Genomic DNA, 18,019 nt, shown 5'->3' on the forward strand with positions numbered 1-18,019 from the left:
AATTAGCAAAATGCTGATAGCTTGTGAACTCTTCTTCATTAAGAAGCTCCTAATTGACTGGTGGCTCATCACATTAATATATTCAGGGAATGCCTGGAGTTGAGAATTCAGCTCATGGTAGAAGGAAAGTTGTGCCTTCTAAGCTCTAATGTTCATGGTTTCTTGATGGAATTCAGTACTTTATGATGCAGAGGGAAAAAAATAGCACATATTAACACATACCTTTTTTTTTTTTTTTTTTTTTTTAATTCCCTACTTTCTAGACCATCAGTTTAAGCTCCTACCCTTGAGACAACCACTAAATTTTGTCCCATTTGGCTTGGTTATTCTCTGATTTCAGGAACCATCCGTTCCAACCAGCCATCATTTAATTGGGTGCAACTCCAAAAGTGGCACAGGCCAGGTATTACCATTACCCAACTCACTCATCACATATGGATTTTTGCCCATTAAGGAATCTTCTTCCATACCAGCATTCACATGCAAAAGATGGGGATTCAAATACAATGCTTTTCCTCATGGAATACTTTCTGTAAAACTTGTCAGCAAGTTTATCAGTGACTCACATTTTATCTACTGAACACCAAAATTTTTTATTGAGCTGAAAGTGCTGCTGATCTCCAGAAGGCTCCATTCTAGAAGATGGAGCTGTGACTGCAAAGAAGGAAAGGTTTTTTGATATTTTTTGCTTTTAATTAAATTCCCAGAGCAGAGTCTGAGTCTGCAGTTCTGATATACGTGCCATAATAAGAGCTAAATATTCCACTTGCAATGGCACAGGCTCAGTAATCTAACACTGATAAATGATTTAAATGAGATAATAACAGCTATAATGGACACATATTTTCCCAGTCCTTAATGAAATAACATTCGTCTTCTGAAAGAAAAGAAATACAACAGTGCTTTGCTTTCAAAGCCACTTCCTTTGCCCATAAAAATGTATGTTTTCATCCCATTCATTTACTGGGAGAGATGAAGGAAGACAGATTAAATCACAGATCCTAAAGAAATTTCAGTATCTAAATTCCTGGATAAACAATGGGTCCAATTTTCTTATTTCAATATCAAAACAACATTTTTTTTTCACTCAGCTTTTCCCATTCAACCATGTACAGGCATTTGAGAGCAGATTCATCCTGCAGTGTACCTTTGGTTGTATGGAATTTGTTCATGAATAGCTGAACTGAAAACCCCACAATTCTAAAATAGCAGCTTTCACTAAACAAACATCATGTTCTCATAATCTAGAACAAGTTCTTATCTAGGAAAACAACACAACTGGCCTTACAATAAACTAGTATTTGTTAAGACAAGAAGAATCCCAGGATTTGTGAGATGTGAAGAGGAAGATGAGCTTTCAGAGGTAAGAGATTGCTAGAGCTAGTTAAATATTGTCTGCCACGATGGGGCTAATAGCATTTGGTCATTAATTATTTTTAAATGTCAAAGATCTGTCCCCCTAGGCTGATACTGATGGACAAAAATCAACAAAATAAAAATATGTATTGTCAACCTGAATAATTTAAGGTGCTTGGAGTACTTAGGCAAATTAATTATAGAACATCATGAAGGATATGAAAAAGCTGGCACCACTTTTTTTGGCACCGAGCTGGAGCTGTGGCTGGAATTGCCCTCACCACACTATTGCAGACATTGTAGACATGGCCCCACACTTTGCCTTGAAGACTTAATATTTTCAGCAAAATATATTTTGTAATAACAAGATGGTGAAATAGAGACAAGAAAAGAGAAAGCTTTTGTGCTATACACTGCATATGACCAGGATTCAAACAATCCTTGATTTCAAATCAAAACATTTTTAAACACAGAAAATTATTCCCTGACCCAGAAACCTGGGATAACATTGATCAGATTCCTTGCAGTATATGCTGTGTTTCTCAGAATTAGAATTCCCTCATTAGCTCTGCTAAGGGATGTGTAGGAGCCCAAATCATACATTGCCAGAGCAGGTGGGAAGGGTAATGCTGTTTGCATTTATTATACATCTTGGTAAAAGCCTTCTTGTGTCAGACAAAGAGGCTGCAACCCAAAGGAGGTACAGTGTGCAGCAAGATTCCAGATTAAGAGTGTCCTCAAGAAGTGAATTTCATTGGTATGACTGGAGATGGAAAGAACTATGGCAAAAAAAAAAAAAAAAAAGAAGCTCAGAAAATAAACTAGGTTAAGTGATTTATGATTTATGCACACTATAAATAAAAAATGTATTACAAGTCCAACATATTTTCATTAACTCCTGGTGATTTCAGTATTTCCATAAAAGAGTTCTGTGGTAGTTTGACATCTTTTTGTCAGACTGTTCTCAGAAAGCTGCATTTGAAATTTAATAATTTTTTTATTATGCTACATTATCCCAACAAACATAATTTTGAGCAACATAAAAAGGAGGAAACTGCCCAGGTAACAGCCTTGCCTGACACCAGTTCCTGCTCCAAGATCACTGCAAACAGACACAACTGAACCATTAGTATTGCTGATGGACACTCCTAATTTTTACTAGTGGAAAAGCCTGGCTTCAGCTATTCCATCTCTTGTTATTGATAGGAAAATTCTCAATTATTCATAGGGAATGATTTTAATTTTAGACTGGTTATATTTTGACACTTCTGACTCTTTTGCCAACTCCATGAAATTCCAGAGCTTGCAGGATACCACCCAGCCACTCTTTTCTCTCTGCTGGAATGCACAAATGCCTGATTAGTTTGTTTTTAACCAGGAGAAGAATAAAGCAGTATTTTAGCAAACCACTTTAAATTATGCTTAATTTTTACCAGATCTTTAAGTCTAATTGATCTCAAACTAAACAGATTTAAGTTATTTGCTAAAGGGAAGGTTTAAACACACACTCAACTTTGTTCCTGAATTTAGGCCAATATTGGCAAATACAGTAGCTGCAGAAGAGGAAGAGAAAACTAAGGTAAAATCAGCCCTTCCTTGCACAGAGAAGCAAATGCCTTCTATGAACCTTTTATGATCCTTAGCTGCCTCAGACATCTGTAGGAGTCCTCCCACTCAGTTAATTAACTTGCCATACTGGCCTGGCTGCTGATTGTGCTGTGTCAATGAAGGATTTGTGAGAACTGAGGCAAGACTGCATAGTTTTCTATGGAAAAGAATAGAATAAAAGTCTTTTCCCAGCTGCATGTCCCTTCCAAAGGCAGCACTTGAAATGATAGAAGTTATTTTAATCCATACTGATTTTACAACATAAAGCAACGTCAGCTATCAGGGTTCTAATATGGGACAGCACATCAGCACTAGCTGAACTTCAGACATGTGTAATCCCTGTCCTTCCCCTGGGCAATTCATCTTCCCCAAAACAAACTTTGCAGTATAATTCCAGTTTGGAAACAATGTGTGGGTGTCTGAATTATCATTGGCGTGAGTCTAAAACACAAACTCTCAAATGTACCTGTATTTAAAAAAGAATAAAGATGAAAAAAAAACTTAAACCACCCTGAAAAGCAACACAAATCCCAAAGGATTTGGGTTTCAAGAACTGAAGATTTTATAGTTTGATTAATCCTAAAAACTAGAAATATCCTCATTATTCTATAAAGTAGAAATATATAATCCTGTTGCTTTCTTGTGCTGAAATTTGAGACAAAGAATCATTTAGTCATTTCCTGAAATGCTAAGGATTTGGGACATGTTCAGAAAAGTCACATGATTAGTTTTGATTCTCCTAGTTGACACACACATTTACTCAAGTCTCTTAAATACTGACAGGGAATCAAGATTTCCTCTAGGAAAATAGAGAAATATTAAAGGAAGGAAAAATATTTAGGATCCTCTGGATAGCATAGATTGAGATACTGAGGTGTTGGTAACAACTGTAGAACTTGGCAGGCATCTAAAGGGTTTCCATGGCAAGTTTCCACCACTGATGATGTTCCTAAATAGAGGTAATAATGCTAGAACACCTCTAGAAAGAATTGGGATGCCATTCCAAACGTTATCTAGCAGGATAATAAGCAGGCTTAACAAAAATCCAGGCTGTAAGTGAAGTTTATGACAGACTGTTGACAGATAATTCCATCGCTCTCAATTTTTCATTCCCTATGGCCAAAGTGACATTTCCTACTAAAAGAAATGTGCTAATACCATCAGAGCTAAAGAGCCCAACTGCTTTACCCACCCAAACACCATTAACTCACTGCCCATTGATTCAAATGTACTGGTTCCATAAAACAGGAAAAATTATTTCATGTTGCTTTGAGATGGGCTAAAGTAGATGTAAACAAATGGTGTTACCACAGTCTCTAATTCAGCAAGACTCATTGCAGAGATCTTACTTGTACAGAGAGGTAAAAGGAACACTCAAGTGGTAAGAGAAGAATCTTGTAATCCTGGCCTAGACCTTAAACAATTCAGCTCTGGCCAGCACAGAGAGGAACCAGTTTCACCTAACTTCACCTGCAGAAAAGCAGCAATGATGTAGAAGTCCACCTTGCCAAATCCACTGCCTTGAGCAGGGAGGAAAAACACCTATGAATGCTGCAGTAGGAGTCTGGGACAATCCTGTGCTGAAACTCAGAGAGCAGTCTGTCCTAGGCAGTCAGAAATACCTGCTCATGAAGCAGCAGATTGCATTTGATTCTTAATTTTAAAAAGATTAGATTAGCAAAGCAATTTTGCCATCTGAGATGGCTGAATTGTTCTGAACCTCATATCTGCTACAAGGCTCCTGGAGTCATCATATTCAGCTTGATGTGGCAACTCTTTTTAATGAGCCCAGACAGGGAGCATGGCTACAGTTACATAAAGGCAGAGGAAATCTGTAATAGCTAACAGGGTACTGTGCTGGATACCATATTCTTCTTTGGGGGAAAAAATAGATATACACTTCTTCCCTGCAGAACAAAGCTTTACTAACATTTCTAATTTAGAAACACCCATTTTCTTTTAACTTGTTTTTTGTATAGAATCATAAGGATGACGAGAGACTGCAAACCTTCTTAGGGAAATAGAGGAATTTTCCTTTGTAATCCGCCAAGCACTGTAATCCGGAATGAAGACAGACATTCTAAAGAAACAGGGCCAGTCCCTACCAGGGTCACATAAAGCCAAGATCTTATGATCTAACACATCAAAGACATTATCAAAGTGAATGATGTCTGCCTGCTATGAAAAGCTGCGTAGGCTGAATGAAAAGTATCCAGAAAAATAAAAAGGAAAAGAAGCCTCAAAGATCACATGCTGCTCACTCCTGCCTCTGAGGGCTGACCTTATGCAGAAGGGCAGCTCAGAGGCTGGACGTGCTGGGAGAGCTGTTTCAGTTTGCTTATTTGTGTCACAGGGGCTTCCATACCTTTGCTGGTATCTCACCTTTGCATATCTCTCCTTCAGAGAGGAATGTTCAGTGAAACAACCCTTGGCAATGGAAACAGGCCCACAGCCCAAGGAATCCCACTGTCCCTCCCCTGACTGCTTGTTTCCCATCACAAACACTGGAGATTGTTTATCAGTTCAACGAAAAACTGCTCGGGAGGGGAAAAAACACCTGTCTGCATGCTCAAAGAAATAGGTTACTTTCATGTTTTAGCTTGAAGAAAGCTTTGTCTCAGAGGGTTTGGAACTAGATGAACCTTAAGGTCCCTTCCAACCCAAACCATTTTGTGATTCTATGAAGAACGGGTCCAGCTGTGTTGTCAGTGACATACAACATAAAACTGGTCAGAAAAATCCAGCCAAAAATATATACTACCAGAAAGCCAAGACAGCATCAAAACTGTTTTCTAGGACAATGAAGAACTTGTGAGCTGCTGCTGGGAGTGCCTCAGGTCCCCTCTTCCCCTCTGAACACTGGAACTCAGCTCACCTACTCTTCTATGCTTCACTGCAGTAACTGAGGCACGTGCAAAGCATCAGCTCAAACAGAGACCAACACCACACATCAATTGTAGAGAACACAAGATTTGGATATACTGACACTGAAGGTTTACTGATCTTCCTGTGCTGCCAGAAGTTTTGACACAATATACTTCCATTGCCAATTTTGAATGAAATAACCACTTAATGAATTTCTCAAACAGAATGAGAAATAAAGGTAAAAAGAAGTCATTTGCCATAGACACCAAACAAGTATTCACATCTTGATGATCTTCTGGTTTGCTGCACAAACGCAGACATTACTGCTGTAAGTGTGACCCCTTTGCCTGTGCCTGGTCCCACCCACTGTAACCCTCATCTGCATTAAGATCTGTGCAGCTCTGTCTTGACTGCACATAGAAAACACTATCATGTACTGGGCAGGCAGCAGCTCAAAAGTAAACTACTGAGTTGAAATTTGGAGAATGATCAATACAGGATCACTACTAACAGTTGTGCAAACCAGGATAACTGGATAACATCCATTCATTGCAGGGCTAGTTTCACCCACGGGGTTCTCCCTTCACATACCTCAACCTTCTGGTAGCTAGCAATGCTTTGAAGCCGCTGCACAGCTCAGTGACAGCTGCTTTTCAATCACAGTCAGGGCAGCAAAGCAAAGCTTCAGCATGGACATGTTTAGCAGATCCCTCAGTACTGCAAGTTATCCAGCAAGGTTCTGAGCAAAGGGATCCTTTCCAAATGCAACATGCACAAGCCTCATCCCAAATTTTCCCTGTGATCCCTGTTTTCTTCAGCCAAAACTTACCAGGGCTTCAGGCTCTTTACTTTCTTCACTGTTGTATCCATAATAATCAGGAGTTTTATCCAAATCCTGTATGTTCCCTTGTGTCCTTAAGCCCTTCTCTGAATGACAAGCCTGGCAAATCGGTGCATTGCCCATATCAGTTTTTGTGCTCGCTGCGAGCAGGGGGACGGCCCTCGCACGGCAGCGGGTGCCCAGCGCACCAGGACAGGTGACCGGCCGGGAGGAGGGTCCCGCCCGTGCTCCTCTCCCCGGCCAGCGGCCCCGGGCTCCCTTCCCCGAGCCGAGCCGTGTCCCGGAGAACCCGAAACCCCAGCAACTGCGGGCAGCGGCCGGTGACCATTTCCAATTCAGGCGCTGCCCGGCTATTTTTACACCTACCAGGCCAGCTATGCATGTCAATGGCGTGGGGTGGGCCGGGGGACGGCTCCAGCACGGAGCGGCCGGCCCAGCCCGCAAAGTGAAAGCCCCACTGGGTGGAATGCCCTACACACACGGGTTATTGAGTTACCCAGTTGCGTGCCTTTCAATGCTTTGATTTTTCCCTGCCCTGCTCGGTCTAACTGTGCTTACATAAAGCACTGGATTTCAGAATGTTGCTAATGCATTCTGAGTTTCTAAATCAAAAATATTATTTATTCAAGTCTACAATTCAACATCTACTTATATTTACAAACCAAGACAAAGTGAATGAGCACAGATTTCATGACCATTTAATTTCAGTGTTTCACATGGTACTTCATGGTTTATGTAGCCAATAACTGTGATGAGCTTGCTTTGGATTGATATGTCCCCCGGGTATGATTTGAGATGAGCTCAAATGAATCCAGAAAGGACAATATCTAATGCTAGATCATTTTTGCTCTTGACTATGTCATGTTTGGTCTTGCAGGGAATTCTATTGTCAGTTTGGTTTAGGGTTGGTGTTAATATTTTAGCTAGAATAGTTAAGATTAAAAACTGAGCTCAAAAAAAACCAAACAGCAACAACAAAAAGACAAAGGAAAATAAGAACAAATCTAAAAAACTGAGAATATGAACATTCACTCTAGGTTGGAGTTGCTTATGATTGCACCCAGCAGGATAAAACCAATGTTCAGGATTGTGTGTTGGAATCTCCCCGCTATCCAGAAGGGGCTCAGTGCAGAATTAAAAAACATTGACACCAAACCAAACCATACCACCAAAACCCAAACAAAACAAAAAAGAAAAGGTAGTTGAAAATAAATTGGCAATTTTCAGACATGACCAGCTGAGGGTGGCAGAAGCAGGGACAAAATGTCTGTAGATACCGGAGTGCTGTAGAATACACCACCATGAACATCCAACCCCAGCAGAGTGGGGCATGTCTTTGAAAGTGTAAGCCTCAAAATCCTCAGAAACAGAGAGATGCTCAAAGAATTGCAGCAACCAGCTAACTCTTTTCCCTTTGGGGTTCCAATCCATTGCCAGTATGGCAGCACACACCAGCAGGCAGCTCCCATGGCAGCCAGTTGATTCCCACCCAGCTCCCCTTCAGAGCAGCACCAGTTATGACCCAAGAGAACAAGCTCCCCCCAGCCCCCCATTAAGGGTTATTCATATGCACTGGGTTCTCTCTTTCATTAACTATCCTGAGAAGAATTTAAGGCGCTCTGTAACTTTTGCTTGCTGTTGAATGCTCCAGAATAGATCACCTCAGGTGCTGTGATGGACACATGCTGGATACACACATGCACAGAATAGTCCAATTGTTGCTTTTGCCTTTTGGACATTTTTGCCAGCACTTGTTAACTGTTTCAGAATGCTTGTGCACGGCTCATTTGCCCACAATTACCTGATAACAATTTCCTTCAGCTCCTCCAAAGCATTATCCTGTGACAGTAGTAAGGTGTGTACACACTCCCAGAACTTCTTAGTTTAGTTATCAAAATAAAACAATGCAAGAAGAAATTCCACCAAACGCTTGACTCTACCAAGGTTGCAACATAAACTGGAACTACAAATCCCTGGATGGAGCAAGATATTTAATATGTAAATAACTTACTGGAAAGCACAAGGCAGCACTCAGGGGGAAGAGTGGCCAAACTTGAGTAACAGGCATTCCTGGGAAATGCTGAATGTGGAAAGCAACAATCTGTGTAGCCATCAGAGGGACAGCAATGGAGAATCTTCCTGCCAGAGCCTTTCAACAATATTACTGTTGTTTGTTTGAGTGGCCCCAAGACTTTAGGGCAAATTACTCAGAAAGCAAATGCATTCATGTCCTGCCAGACTCAGGGCATCTCATCCTATCAAAGTTCATGTTGGAGGGTTCAAAGCCTTTGTGGGGGAACATGTTGCTGTATCTCTGCATTCCCATGCTCTTTGCTGTCTTGTTAGGGCTGCACATCCACCCCAGCTGGCAGCAGTGAAGAAACCAAACCCAGAGGCACAGAGCTCACACCAGAGCACCTCAGGCCTCTTCAGCAGCCCAACAGACCCTTTGCACAACACCAACTCCAAATCTCAATTACTCCCTTACCTAAAACCTTCAGAAACTAAATTTAAAGTGTCTGTAAGAAGGAGAGCAGAGAGTATTATAGAACTGATGCAAAGGCAGGATTCCTCTTTTCCTCCCAAATGGGGGAAACATTCTGTTTTCTTCCCTGAGTGTTTCTAAGCCTGCAGCATTTACGATCATCAGCCTTAGGGCAACAAACCAACCAAGCCCTCAGCGAACTTTTGGAAATTGCAACTTTCCCAAAGATTGTCATAGTAAATGTTGCAAAGGCTAGGGACAGGCAGTTTGTTACTATTGGCCATCAAAAAAAGGAGCGTGGTACAAACCCAAACTGACTTGCAAAATCCCAGCCAAAACCTCAAAGACTAACAAGTGAGAAGCAGTGAAACCCAAGCTGTGAGCTCATCTCCAAAGGGAGACTTCATTTCATGGGATACCATTCCACAGTCCAGGAATGGCAAAGCTTGAGTACTGTAAGATGAAACAGGACTAAGCACAGTCATGCACACCCAGGTAGGCAGCAACAGAAGCAAAACTGCTCTGCTGCCAGGAAAAACATTTCTTTATCCTTTTCTTGCCATTACTATTAAAGCTTAGTTTGTCAGTAGATGCTTCAATTAGCATAATCAAAATGACAATTCAGGAGGCACTGCTATAGCATTTAGTGCTGGGGAAAAAAGAAAAAAAAAAAAAAAGAAAGAAAAAAAGAAAAGAAAAAATAAATAAAAAGGAAAAGGAAAAAAAAGAGTTCAAAGAGTTCCAAGCATCAAGAAAAATAACAACTGTTAACAATATAAATCCCCACTTTTATTATTGTTAAATCTCTCCCCAAAGAGCCATTTTCCATGACACTTTTATGGTTAAACACAGTAATTAAAAAACACTGAGTAAAGAGACTGCTCTGGGATCTATATACTTCTAGGAGATCCTCTGAACTTTGGAAATGATTCCTAAATGCAGTGTCTTTCACTCTTGGGGATTTTTCTTTTGGAAGGTCAAGTACAGCACTGCTCACTTGCTTCTAGCAATTATTTTGGGTCAGATCTTGAGCTCATGTAGACCATAAACTCTGATGAATCACAACTTTGTATCAGTTTTGTCCCCCTTTATGCTTTACAGTAATGACACTGATGAGATCACTATTTCCCAAAAATTAAGTCTTTCCTTCCTCTGGTCACAGAGACCACAATATGCAATTCTCAAATCCTAAGCAGCCTTGACAAGGGGACCATTGTCTGCTCCAGAGAATTTAGCAAAAAAATCCTCTTCAGCTTAAATATTTTGAGTCCAGTCAATTGCAAAAATCTATTTTGAACCATTTTAAAGATGACTTGCTCTGCTTTCAATGGTGAATCATTTGACACATTAAGCCTAATGATCCTCTCTGGACAGCTCTTAATCCAAGTGTCACCATATATATTTTAGCCACTATGAAAAAAAGGAAAGAGATAACCTGAGGCTTAATCTCTGCAGCTACAGATCCTGAAAAATTCTTTCATGGAGAGGAAAGCATATATATATATAAAAAGGCACCTGAGCCTCCAGCATTCCACAGATAGAACACATCCTTAACTTTGGAGATAGGGGAGCTTTTGGATGATGAAGGTGAAGGTAAATGTAAAGGTGAAGCTGAAAACAACCCCAGAATTCACAGAGATGCCCTCATGGGCACAGCCATTTATCACCCATTTTCCTCACAAAAATTGCAGTTGATATTTCTTTACTCTCCTTTCATTGCCTCATGGGCAATGAAAAGCACATGTTAACATGAAGCACTGAGTAACACAAGGGAAATCTAACAGGGATTGTTGACTAATCACAAACTAAAAACAATACAAGAAGATGCATTTGATACTACCCTGAGGGTAAAGGATTAAGATGCAGTTCTGGCCCACCATGCCAACACAGCTATAAAGTAAATTATCACTCCTCATGCCCAAAATAGCTTTGAACTAAGGCAGTTTTTGAGAACTTCATGGTTTTTATACGCTTCTGTGGCACTAAGCTCTAATTGGTGCCTATTTGGATCTGTCTAAATCTAAACCAAATCTCTGGTCCTTTATTAGCTCTGATTTTTCTTCCTTAACACAGATTGGATACTAATTCTGCCTTAAAGCATCTTGTAGGATACTGTGAAGCTACCACATTCTGAATCTGGAATATCAAGTAAGGCCTCAATTCTCTTCTGCAATAAAAACATCCAATTTTCCCTTCTGAATACATCTGCAGGAGCTCACTGCTGATTCTGAAAGCTCCAAGTCTCCTAAGCTCTTGTTGCTGAAATGAAGAGGCTTCTGAAGTTCTCACTTCTGTTGGATTTCTTATGAATTTGACACAATTTTCAAAACCAAATACTGCCTATTTTGATATAAAATCAATTTATGGGGGACTATATATTTCATATATACTATATAAAAGACAGTTTACCTCATATACATAGGAATGCAGCATATAAAGTTTGCCACATGTTGCATCTATGGCTTTATTTTACTTCAACAGAATCAATTAATTTAATGAGGAATGAGGTAGGAATGTTTACTGCATAATTTTGCATTTGCTAAAAGAGCATATCCTCAGGAATCCTCGAAGAATGACATCCTTATGGTTAGAATTGTGCCCTAATTTTAACTTTTTCTCTCCCATTGTATTAATGGCTGCTGTAGCAGTGCATTATTCATAGTATATGATACAAAGTGGTTCATCAGAGGTTCTTAAGTGAAAATCCAGAGTTCAATTCCTCTGTTTCTATTTTATTTTGCACCTTGTGACTGTCTGTTATCTTGGGGCCCATTAAATACATCTGTTAGCAACAAGAATTCCCATTAACTTGTATTAGAAAATCCCTATATCTTGAATATTAAGCTATTTGTTTTAATGATCTGCTCTTGATGGTGAAACTAGAAACATAAAGATATTATCAGTGCCACTGAAAATAAACTAAACCTAATGCCCACAATTTCCATACCAATATGAGTCAATGCACACTGATCTGGGTACAGGTGCACACGTACTGAATATACCTGTAGGAATGCTTAAAACCACCTGGTCATGCCAAGTGCACCCACGATTAGTTGAACTACAGCCATAAAACTGCAGTTTTTCTATTCTTCAATATTATATATATATATTATATGTTTTATGTGCTCAGCTAATCACATTGACAGCTACTTGGAGAAACAGAACAGAACCCAGCGTTTCTGAGTCTCTGCCTTCAACAAGGCTCTGGTGCAGATGAGCACACATGCACTTTGGAGCAAGCTCCAAAGGGTTTATCCTACCAATTTTTGAAGGAAGAGTGAGTCATGAAAGGAAAAATTATCTGCTCTATTCATCACATGTCAACAAACAGTACTTGAAAGCTTGGGTTTGTATCACTCCTGTCTAATATTTTGCCTTTCCCCACGCTGAAGGAGTTGCAGTAGAAGATAAATAAAAGATGACAATCTTCCAAAAGCAATTCCCCATGATCAAAAGGGTTCTAACAGAGTACAATCAAGAATTTTTGTTTCTGTAAGCAAGCAATTTATGCTTTATAGTTACATAAATCATCCAAACGAGGGCCAGAATAGCGTGAAAAACAAATAAGTCTGCTGAGTAAGTGACTAAACTTCATTATTGCAGCCATACATGCAGTTCTAAATAGACAATTTGAGATCTTGTGACTGAAAACACACCTTCATATCATTCATCAGCTATTTAAGGCCTGTCACCCCAGGAAAAAAAAACAAATCAGCTCCATAAAGTTAATAGAAACACCAAAGGTCATTGGGAAGAACACACCATCTGTAACCAAGTCTGCATCCAATTCTGCCATAATTCTGAATAATGTATAAATTAGAAATTGGGAGATTATGACCAACTCACAAAGCAAGTGCTTGGGCACTGTAGTCTCTCAGGATTCTTAAAATCAGCAGTGCATTTAAATTAAAGGCAGCCAAGGAAGGCACAATGACAAAACTGAGAAGTTTATTTCCAGAGAAATCCTAAGAATGTTGTAAAACTTTTTGCAGCTGCTATTCCTAAGTCATGATATTGTGAGATACACATTAATGGCACACATCCTGTGGCTGTTAAACATGAGGCAAAATAACTCAGGTTTTAAGAACTTTAAATTCTTATGAGAGATAAATACATAAGAAAGAGATAATCAAGTAAACATTAGTTTTGTAGATAAGGCATTAGAAAATTCAGGAAAGCATGGAACAGAACAACTTTCACCAAAAAAAATAAAACACAAACTTCTGAACTCAAAGAGGAGGAGCTTCACAGGTTCTCTGCAGTTCTCAGTAGCACCCAGAAGATGGGATTCAAACAAAAATGCTCTTCAGGGAGCAGCACAAGCCTAAAATTAAACTGTACTGCAAACAGGGGTTGCCCCCTTCTCGGTCAGGTATCTCTGAGGCACTGGTAACTAATGGACAAAAGCCCCCTTCCAGCTGGGAGCACCTTTTCCCATCTGCATTACTTCTTGCCAGCCCCACTCTGTCACTGTTACAGCTCATTTATTTGGCCTTCATGGCCCAACACCAAAACTTGGCCCCAAAGCAGTGACAAGATGGAAAATACATCACAACCTCCACAAACCACTCCCTTCTCTGACACCTTCTTGCAATACTGGATTGCCATCTTTCCCTTCTGATAGCATCTGACCAACACCAACTGGGACAGAAATATAAAAATTTCAATTACATGGAATGGAAAATTCATGCATTTCCTATTAGGTAATAGGCAAAGTTAGAAACAGATTCAAATTTATCCAGATCTGACTCCTGTTATCCTTCCTTTCTGAGAGTAGAACTTCCTCCTACAACCAACATGAGCTGAGAAGTCCATAGACTTCCTCATTTAAGTGCTCAGCAACAGAAACAAAAATTGCTAAACTGCTCCTTAGTCTGCCCTACAGTAAATGAATAATTTTAAAAAACAGGGAAGAGGAACCAATATTCCCATCTCTTTGAAAGCAGCTCCCTATTTTGTGGAACTTATTCTTTCTTACAATACTTGTAGCTTCAGAACTCAATCCAGAGGATTTTCCAGAACAACAGCAAAGTATGTTTTGTATCTGAGATACAAATGCCTATAAAGCAGTCATATGATAATGCAATTCAACACTGATGAAGTGGAAGAGTACATGTAAATATTTCAGCCTGAAGTCATGGAGGCAGCCACTGACAAAACTCCACATTTGAGGACTTCATCTGAATTTGCAATTTACACTCAGAATGAGTAAAAATAATGAGAGAGAAACATGGAATTTGTAAGCTTGACAATAGCTAAACTCCCAAGACAAGTAAAAGAACATCTATTATGCAATGATGCTCTAAAATGAAGGAATTTCATAAAATAAAATACTTGAAGAAGCCATCATTTCCCAGGCCAAATGAATATTAAATGAAAGACCTCAGGTCCTATGTGAGAGTTCCAAAAGTCCTGCTGCATTCACAGTGACAAATGGAATTCTTTATTACTGCAGAGATGACTCATTTATGGGGAGATATCAACACCACAGGGGAAGCAGCTGTTGGATTAAATGAATATTTGTCTATTCTTATCCATTCTCCATGAGCCTGCTCTAGCACTCACTGGAGTGAGCCTGATCTTTACCTCTGGATCACAGAAGGATCAGTTTATCCTGGGCCAGGAGCTTCTCTCTCCCTCACTGCTCCAACTCCCTCCAGCACTAAAGGACTGTCAAGGACAAAAATCGAAGAAAACAAACCCTGTGGCAGTTCTGTCAGCCAGATTCTCTACAACCCACAGCCTCATTGATCAGCCACAGAATCAGGGAGTCATTTAGGATGGACAAGATCCAAGTGTTCCCCCAGCACTGCCAAGCCACCACTAACCCATGTTCCAAGTGCCACATCCACACATCTTTCAAATCCCTGCAGGGATAGTGACTCCACCACTGCCCTGGGCAGTCTGATCCAATGTCTGACAACTCCTAGGTGGTAAAACTGACTCTTTCTTGCCTAATCAGCAACTACCACCTGATGCTGCACTGTCTTTGCACAGCAGGAAAGCATCTATTTTTAATTTTTTAACACTTTCACAAATATCCAAGATAAAGACACTGATGAAGTGTCTTTATCTTGTGAAGTGAAGCAGCACTTGGGAAGGGAAGGCTTTTGTTCATTCTCTGACCCTGTTTTTTGCTGACAACAGGGGTCTCCCACCTCCACAAACTCTGTGGGAATTAAAGTTCCACCAAGCTTCTGTATGAACGATCTCAAGACATTACTCTTAGTTCCATATATTAAGAAGTAATGGGAGATTACAGGATAAAATAGGCAGCAAAACATATTGCAGGTAGTCCTTTCTGAACTGAAAGAATAATTGAATGGAAGAATCTCAATTGCTGCAAATCACTGTCAAAAGTAAAACCAGAGAAGAATATTTAGAACTTTTGTTCAGATGGGCTAGAAGTGCACTAGATGCTTTGCAATGAGGCATGCTTGCTCTGCAAAAGGCATATGGGCATCTCCAGTTCCAGGTGTTGGGAAAAAAACACCTTCATTTTACCCCTCTGCCTCAGCAAATTTCTCTCCAATTCCATTTGTGACTTTCCTATGCTTTCTGCTTCTCTATTTGTTTTAATCATTATTTTCAGATAGGTATTAAATTTATAAATAGTGTCAGAACACTAAGGTTCTCCTCGTGCCAGCAACAGGGTGATTTGAACAGCAGGGGTCACAGAACATAAGAATTATGTAAAGAACATTTTGGACCTCAAGGTGTATTTGCGTGACACTATTTCCCACCATAAATAATCTGTCCTTCAATCACAAAGCTAAATTACAGAAAGTGCACACATGTTTAAAAATTACACTGGAAAACATAAATCACTAAGATGGTTATGTAATAGAAGATGAATTATCTCCTGGTTGAAATCATCTGTTAAAAACCTAAATCTCTTGAAATCATTGGCAAATCTTTCAGGGTTAAGTTATTATATGAAGAGTTAAGACTATAATATATAGTGTTATAAAACCAAGTGTTCCCTTATAAGCTTTAATTACAGTTCCCTATCTCTAAATTATCCTTGCTCATCTCAAACACCTCTTCCAGAAGCAGGCTGCTTCCTCTCAAGCCTTCTGCTTTTGTATCATTAAGTTTGCATATTGAAGTTGGTTTAAAAAGGATAAAATACTCCTTCCTGTGTTTCATGCTTCTGGGCCAATGATCATTACCACAGCTATGCAGAGACTACAACATAATGATGGTTTATTGCCCAAAATAATGGAATGTGTGCTGCTAAATCCAGTCAGATGATGTACAAAATGGCTAAACTGCAATAAAGAGAAAACTGGTCTTAATTAACCTTTTCAACCACCTGCATGTTCACCAGCTGTAGCAGGACTTCAGCTCCTCCTAAGCTGCCCTCAGACAATTCCCTTCACTCTTCTGTTTTAATGAATTTCCAAGCACTGCTCAGAGCAAACATACTAAGGCTGGTGTCAGAGCTCTGTTCCCCAGCTGCAGGGACAAATCCTTTGTGGAACTGGGAGGGACACAGGAGCCCGTGCTGGCTCTGCAAGAGCTGCATCCCACCTGCACTGCCACCAGCACCAGCACTGCATTGCCATCAGCAGTGCCACCCCCAGGCATAGGGAGCATCACCAAATCCTAAACCAAACACTTTTAGTGTGAGGGTTCCTTAGAAATCCAGGGAAGACAGCCAAGCACGTACTTCCTTAAGCTTGGGAGAACTCGTGCTGCAATGCAGAGCTGGCTCTGGGCACAGCTATTAATTATTTCTGATTTCACTTCTGTGGGAAACCTTTTCCAGGGCCTCATCATTCACCAGGCTAATACCCTGCACCACTTGAGGGTGCACACAGCTCTGTTAAAGTGCCTGGTGCTAATACCTGAATCCCAGGAAAAGAGAGGTTAGTAAATAAATTACTGCCAAAGGTGTGGCTCTGTCTACCCTTCAGACAGCACTGCAGGCTTTGTGCTGTCCTCACCAAGAAAAGAAAAAGGAAAAAAGTACAACTTGGGGGATTTTTAATGATCCTAAACATGGCCCTGATGCAGTCAGTGGCCAGTGGCTGCAGCTGCCATTTGCCAGGCACAATTAGGCTGTGCAGCACAGACACTGTGGCTCTGGGGGCGGTGGGGGGTGGCTGGATTCTCCCAAGAAAACACAGCAGCAGCACAGAGAATATAGCACAGATCTCATCTAGTTGCTATGGAGTCTCTGTGCATTTCCTCAGGAAAATTTTGCTGTGATACAGCAGTTACTCTGACCAGTCAAAATATTTTTTTTATCTGTACCACTTTGTCTCCAGCAAATGTCAAATTTTGCAAAACAAATCCATGTTCATGAAAGTCACCCCACTCTGCACACAGTAGCTTGCCATGGCAGTCTAAGGATCACATCAACATTTTAGATTTTACCCAATTCATCCTGCTAAGTCATATCACTGTACAAAAACACCTTCAGAAGGTGTCTACTCATAAGCTTTTGCATGGAGAAGATCAAAATAAAGAGGTATCACTTGGAAAATGACTGTTTTTTCTCCTGTTGTTTCATAAAGTTTTGAGGCTTTAACATATATAATGCAGGAGTGTTATTTCAATAACAAGGGGCAACAGCTTCACACTGAATGAGGGTAGAGCCAGACAGAATATCTGAGAGAAATTCTTTCCTGTGAGGGTGGGGAGGCTGCCCAAAGAAGCTGTGGGTGCTCCACCCCTGGAAGTGTCCAAGGCCAGGTTAGATGGGGCCCTGAGCAGCACAGTCCAGTGGAAGGTGTCCCTGCTCATGGCAGGGGGTGCAATGAGATGACTTTGAGGATCCTTCCAAGCCAAACCATTCTGAGATTCCATGACTCCCAACAGTAACTGAACAGAGCTAATGCTGAATCCATGGACACCCT

General features: G+C 40.4%; 1 protein-coding gene across 6 annotated transcripts in view; it reads right to left on the reverse strand.

The window, feature by feature from the left end:
- ANK2 (ankyrin 2) overlaps positions 1 to 18,019 on the reverse strand; it is a 187,533-nt gene that overhangs the window by 128,323 nt on the left and 41,191 nt on the right. For 2 of the 6 annotated variants that reach the window (XM_079306249.1, XM_079306248.1), the window contains exon 1: positions 6,659 to 6,813. The exons of 2 other annotated variants lie outside the window; for them this stretch is intronic. In XM_079306249.1, coding sequence (XP_079162375.1) covers positions 6,659 to 6,793 — 135 coding nt within the window. In that variant the 5' untranslated portion in view covers positions 6,794 to 6,813. Of the gene's footprint in view, positions 1 to 6,658; positions 6,821 to 18,019 lie in introns of those variants that run through there. 2 more of the 6 variants (XM_079306250.1, XM_079306247.1) reach the window with 2 other exon arrangements.

Source organism: Erithacus rubecula, assembly GCF_903797595.1.
Source record: "Erithacus rubecula genome assembly, chromosome: 5".
Taxonomy (NCBI): Eukaryota; Metazoa; Chordata; class Aves; order Passeriformes; family Muscicapidae; genus Erithacus; species Erithacus rubecula.